Source organism: Cnephaeus nilssonii (assembly GCF_951640355.1).
Source record: "Cnephaeus nilssonii genome assembly, chromosome: 6".
Lineage (NCBI taxonomy): Eukaryota > Metazoa > Chordata > Mammalia > Chiroptera > Vespertilionidae > Cnephaeus > Cnephaeus nilssonii.
Window position 1 is genome coordinate 23,750,779 of NC_137077.1, and position 6,000 is coordinate 23,756,778.

Consider the following 6,000-nt stretch of genomic DNA (forward strand, 5'->3'; position numbering starts at 1 on the left):
CAGGAAACTTTTGGCTGAGTAATTTGACTCTGTTGTAAGATTTTTCAGTAGCAGAAATTCAGAACACAAATGAAACTTGTCAGCAAAAACACACAATGGTGAACTGTCATCTGAGTGACTATGAAAGCCTTGAAGCTGGTGAAATAGAGATGAGTCATAACAACAGAGATACAGTGTGTCTATTTGGATTCCTCAAAATGTCAGCCTTTTTTCTGCCCTTATTTATTAAATTTCTTACCTCTGGTACCATGTTGAATAGAAGTGATGAGAGTGAACATCCTTGTTCCTGATCTTAGGGGGGAAAGTGCCTTTCACCACTAACTGTGGCTTTTCCATAGATGCCCTTTATCAATTGAGGACTGTTGTTCTTCTGTTTCTAGTTTGCTGAAATTTTTTATAATTGAATTTGTTGAATGCTTTTTTTGCATCTATTGAAGTGATTATATGATTTTTAATCTTTGCTCTGTTGAAATGGCAGATTACTTTTGATTGCCAGATGCTGTAAAAGTTTGCATCCTTGAGCTAAGCCTCACTTGGTTAGGATGCATTACCCTTTCGTATATTGCTGGGTTTGATTTGCTGATATTTTGGATCCATATCCAGCAGTGGACTGACCAGGTGGGCAAATAGGTTACCCCGTCCATACAGGGAACAAATTTGAGCACATTCTGCAGAGATCTAATGTTTTGGTAAAGCCCACAGATATACCCACAAATCATCTCACCTCCTTTTTCACCTGTCCTTTGAAATGTACTGCCACAAAAAAACAATGTATGAATATGTAGGACAAGGTTTGAAGTATGAGTTTGAGAGTAAATATTTGGTTCCTTGAGGGCAAGAACTTTACCTCATTCATTTCTATCAGTTAAAGATTAAATTCAGCTGCTGTTACAGAGACCCAAAATTACAGTGGCTTATATAGAATGGAAGTTTATGCTTCTCTCCCATGCCTGGTACTACTCTCAGCCACAAAACTCCTCATGGACCCAGACTTCTCTAGCTTTGTGCTCTGCCAATCCAGTGATTTGACCTTAGTTATTCTTGTGGTCTCAGGGGGCTGCATCCACATTCCGGCCACAGCAGAGTGAAGGAAGGGATGAAGAGGAGAAGGAGGAGAGCAGAGTGTGCCAGCTAACAGCTGCCACGGGCAACTTCCACATATACATCCACTGACTAGAACTTAGTCACGGCAAAACAAGGATTTCAAGGCAAGGGTTGTGGAGAATAAACAGGCATTCTCTGTATTGGAAAATCTTATTTTTTTTTTCACATTTAAATGATGTTTCTGGAAGTTCCTGAAACAAACTTTTTGCAACATTTCTCTTTCTGGGCCTGAGTTTCCTGGAATAGTAAAGTTATGTTAACAAAGACAGTGGAAAAGAAACGTCATGTTAATGTACACAGTAAGCTGTGTGGGTGTGAATAGTTTTGGTTCTCAGTATCTATATTCATATGACCTTGCATGTTCATCCTACAGTACTCAACACATGTCTGTTTATGCTTCTAAAATCTTTGTTCCAAAAATAGAAATAGGAAAGGTGAGTAACAAAAGTTCCAGATTGTCACAATGGTAAGATCCAGAATTGCATTAGATAGTGACTTTACTGTCTACAGTCACGTCAGATGTGCTAGAATAAGTCTGTACTGGGGTTCATCGACCATACAAAGATAGAGACAGGGATGAGGGATCAGGAACAGTGTTGCCTCAAGAGAGAAAAGGACATGAGAAATGGGTATCACCAATTTTACTATACTTTTCCAGGTATTAAACTCTTACCTGCACCAAATTGAGACTTCCTTGTAGCAATCAGAAAGAATGGGAAAAGATTTAAAAGGCAATGACTTTTTCCATCATGTACTTTGACGTTGTTCAATGCCAAGCCATGTACCAACTGAAATTTCACGTACCAACTACAATCTCATGTACACCAGTGGGGCACTCTCTTGCTTGGGAAATACGTGTAAAAGGAAGATGCTGGACTGAGGAGATCTGAGTTCTAGGCTTGGTTCTGTCGTTCTGAGATCTTGGAGGTCACTCAACCTTAAGTTGTTTTTTTCTTCCATGGACTGTTATGCAGTTGGCTCTTGAAAGCCAAACTGTAAGCATGTATGAATAGCATGCTTGAGTGATGTATTCCCACCTAAGCATGAAACGTGATGTGGCTCTGAACTAAAGCTGTGGCTACATTAAACATGGGACCCAGCTGGATGCGCACATGTGTAGGGACGTATATACTATTGAGCAAACACCTTGCTAAAATGGTTGTAAAAACTGTCTGATCAAGTAAATATCAGGGGGAATGGGCTGATTGCCAAGGGCCTTCGACGTGATAAACTCCTCATGTGCCTGTCTCCTCTGTTGCGTTGGTGGTTGGGGGATGGGATGCCCCTGTCAAGTGAAATGAGAGAGTCCTGGGTTCTGGCAGGCTGTCCCATGACCCGGCTGGTTCTTATGAGGATTCCAACTGGCTCCCCCATCGTCCGCTGCCGCTCAGAAGTGGAGTGTGTCTAGGTGCTGGATTGAATCGCCGCCCTGGGAAGGCCTGGCGGTTGACTGTCATGAACGCAATCATTTGCCGGTTCCCTGCCTCCAGAGCGCTGAGTGACTGAACGGGGTTGCACAAAACCCTCTGAGAGTACAAACTGTTTCCACATTATTTGGAGTTTCCCACTCAGATGGTTTTTGTTCTGTTGTTTTCTCTTTGCACCCCCTCCCACTAGCTGTCTTTTTGTCCCCTAGGCCAGTGGTCGGCAAACTCATTAGTCAACAGAGCCAAATATCAACAGTACAACGATTGAAATTTCTTTTGAGAGCCGAAAACCGACTTCTGCGCATGGGCCACGAAGTTTCAATCGTACTGTACATGTGCGTCCACACGTGGTATTTTGTGGAAGAGCTGCACTCCAGGGGCCAAAGAGCCGCATGTGGCTCGCGAGCCGCCGTTTGCCGACCACGGGCCTAGGCATTACAGAACAAAGGAGGAACCAACCCAGAAATCAAGCACTGAGTTCTGACACCAGCCCTCTGTCCACAGACAGTGTGAAAACAGAACTGGTTCTTTTTTGTTGGGGTTAGCTTTGGTCTCTTCGATGTTAGTTAGTTAGTTAGTTAGTTAGTTAGTTAGTTAGTTAGTTAGTTTTGTTTGGTCATGCCATTTGCAGAGGCTCTGTGGTAGCTTGATGGAATGCCAGCACTTGGCACGATTGTGGTTGGGAGGGGGCGTGCTCCTGGGAGAGATGAGAAGGGCAGCCATAGCTTGAACTCCGGGATAGCTGTGTGAGTCTTTGGTCATTTGTTTCTTCACTGGTCGGGGGAGGAAACTGGGAGGGAGAGGATGTGGGGTCTACTCACAGGAGGGGGTACAGGCACCGGACATGCTAGAGGTTCCCTCCCCCTGCTTTATCCAGATGGTAGGTTCCAAAGAACTTCACGAGGGGAAGAAAAGAGGTCACAGAAGGGGAGCCCGGAGCCTCAAGTTTGTTTAACTGGGAGAGAGGATGCACGAAGCGCTCCTCACAGTGTGCCTCACAGGGAGTGGACTTGAGCCGTGGTTGGCATTTTGCTCCTGGCAGGGAAAGCCACCCGGGAAGAGAGGGGAAAATGAAGAGTGGGGTTTACAGCACCTCTGTGCCACCCCGGATCCTGCGCTACACGTGTTTGCAGGTGTTATTTCATCCTCACAGCAGCCTGCAGCTCCTGGATTTGTTCCGTTGCTTGCAGATGAAGACCTTGAGAAAGAAAGCATAATTATTATCAACTCACGTGGCAGAGCCAGCTTCAGTCCCTGGTCTGTCTGATTTCTGAGCCCAGGATTCTTTCATGTAGAGAGATCGAGATAGAAATCCCAGGGTCTCAACAAGGTCCAAAATGGCTCATGTTCCCAAAACACAGAGCCGAGCAGTCCTCTCTTAGTCTCCCTCTCATGATGGTTCTAGGGGTTTTTTAATCCCCAGCGCTTGCTGCCCCTAAAGCTTGCCGGCTCCCACCTGACCCGAGGGACTCTGTGCCTCCTGCCGAGCGCTGACCACCGGACTTGCCCCAGAGAGGACTTGCACTGGATTAATGCATTTCACTTCCTTTCCGTCTGCAGATGGACCTCTCGGTAGAAACTCTCTTTAGCTTCATGCAAGAGCGCCAGAAAAGGTATGCCAAATACGCGGAGCAGATCCAGAAAGTCAACGAAATGTCCGCCATCCTCCGCCGCATCCAGATGGGCATAGACCAGACCGTGCCCCTGATGGAGCGGCTCAACAGCATGCTGCCCGAGGGCGAGCGGCTGGAGCCCTTCAGCATGAAGCAGGACCGGGAGCTCAAGCTGTAGCGGCTCCTCCCCTCCGGCCAGGCGGCTGTTCCCTGGGGGCAGAGCCTGGCGCCACCAGGACCCTGAGGACACTGGGAACCGACGCCGGGTGATGTGACCGGGCTCGGGGCTGGTGGAAGGGGCTGTGAGGCAGCCCGCTGGCCTGAGAACCTCATGTTGCCCTACCTCCCCCTTTCCTTGGTGCAGTTTCCTTTGCAAAATGAACCAAACTAATTCTCAGTGATACCTGATGTCGGGACGGTTTTATTAGGAATTCTTTCCAGAACTCTGCATTGGGAGTTATTTTATTTTGTTTAGCTTTTTTAAATTGAGAGTGTATATTATTTAGTCTAGCTGGTGGAGTGAGGATGTGGAGCGAAGGGGAGGGGTATGTATGTTAAGGAGCTCCGTGTCCTTGATGCCTCCATGAAATGTAGTCAAGGCTCTGGGCTCTGGGTTGCAAACATAAAGAACTAATTTAATCCGGGCCTGTGTGTTGTTACTGTTCCTACCCCATTTCCACCCCACAGGCTTTTCTCTGGGCACCCTCTTCCTGCTCCAGGGCAACACCAGTGCTGGTGTGTGCCAGGTTACGGTGCGTTGTCCTCGGAAACTGGCAACTCCCTTTCTACACCCTCACCGGGCTCATCTCCCACTGCCAGCGGGGTTCCTGGTGCACAGCTCAGTTTCTCTTTGTCACACCGACACCGCAGGCCGCCCGTTTGTGGAACAGGGTTCTAGCAGCATGTTTCACCGGCCGGGCAGGCGTGTGGCGCGGCCGGCTTTGACGGGACACCGACAGCACTCACTCAGCAGGCGTTCACGGCGCCGTCGGATGTGCCCGACCCTGCGCTGGGGAGATGGAAATGGCCACAGCGTCCCTGCCCTTCAGAACGCTGCTGATGGCTCTGAGAGTTCAGGAAACGAAGCCATTTGAGTAACCAGAGCTACGTCGTGCAGCACTTTGCACGTCAGAGATGTTCAAATGGAAGAAAACACTGAAGAAGCAAAGGAATGGGGTGCGGGGACAGGTCCAGGCAGGGGAACTGAGTCCGAGCGGGGGGGAAGGGGAGCCCTGGGCCGGGACGTCCTACAGGCCTCGCCGGCTCCCTCTGCTCCTCCAAACCCGAGGGCTGTCTTCGGTGTCCGAAACAGCCTTCGGTGTGTTTGTAAGATGAACGCTGATCTCACTGAGCATAGCCCAGGGAAGCGTTACCTGCTTCTTGGAGCTTACAGTTTTTTAAATCTTGGATGGTAATGAGGTGCTATCTTGCAAGGTCCCTAGAACCCAGAATAAACTGTAGGACAGAAACAGCTTGAAACCGTGTGCAGAGAAAGATCAATGGAGTACAACACAGTCCAGAATGGGCAGTATTCAGGACTATATTCTGAATGACAGAAGAAACATGAATACTCTAAGCCAGTGGTCCGCAAACTCATTAGTCAACAGAGCTAACTTATCAACAGTACAACGATTGAAATTTCTTGTGAGAGCCAAATTTTTTAAACTTAAACTTCTAACGCCACTTCTTCAAAACAGACTCGCCCAGGCCGTGGTATTTTGTGGAAGAGCCACACTCAAGGGGTCAAAGAGCCGCAAGTGGCTCGCGAGCCGCAGTTTGCCGACCACGGCTCTAAGCTAAATGGAAAAAAATAATTTTTAAAAACTCAGACATAGGAAAACACCTACAATTTCTAG

General features: G+C 47.8%; 1 protein-coding gene across 2 annotated transcripts in view; it reads left to right on the plus strand.

Moving 5' to 3' along the window:
- BORCS5 (BLOC-1 related complex subunit 5) overlaps positions 1 to 5,688 on the plus strand; it is a 72,359-nt gene extending 66,671 nt beyond the window's left edge. Inside the window, exon 4 of one of the 2 annotated variants that reach the window (XM_079773529.1) lies at positions 4,092 to 5,688. In XM_079773529.1, coding sequence (XP_079629655.1) covers positions 4,092 to 4,322 — 231 coding nt within the window. In that variant the 3' untranslated portion in view covers positions 4,323 to 5,688. The remainder of the gene's footprint in view (positions 1 to 4,091) is intronic. The other variant, XM_079773528.1, reaches the window with a different exon arrangement.
- The last annotated feature ends 312 nt before the right edge of the window (positions 5,689 to 6,000 follow it).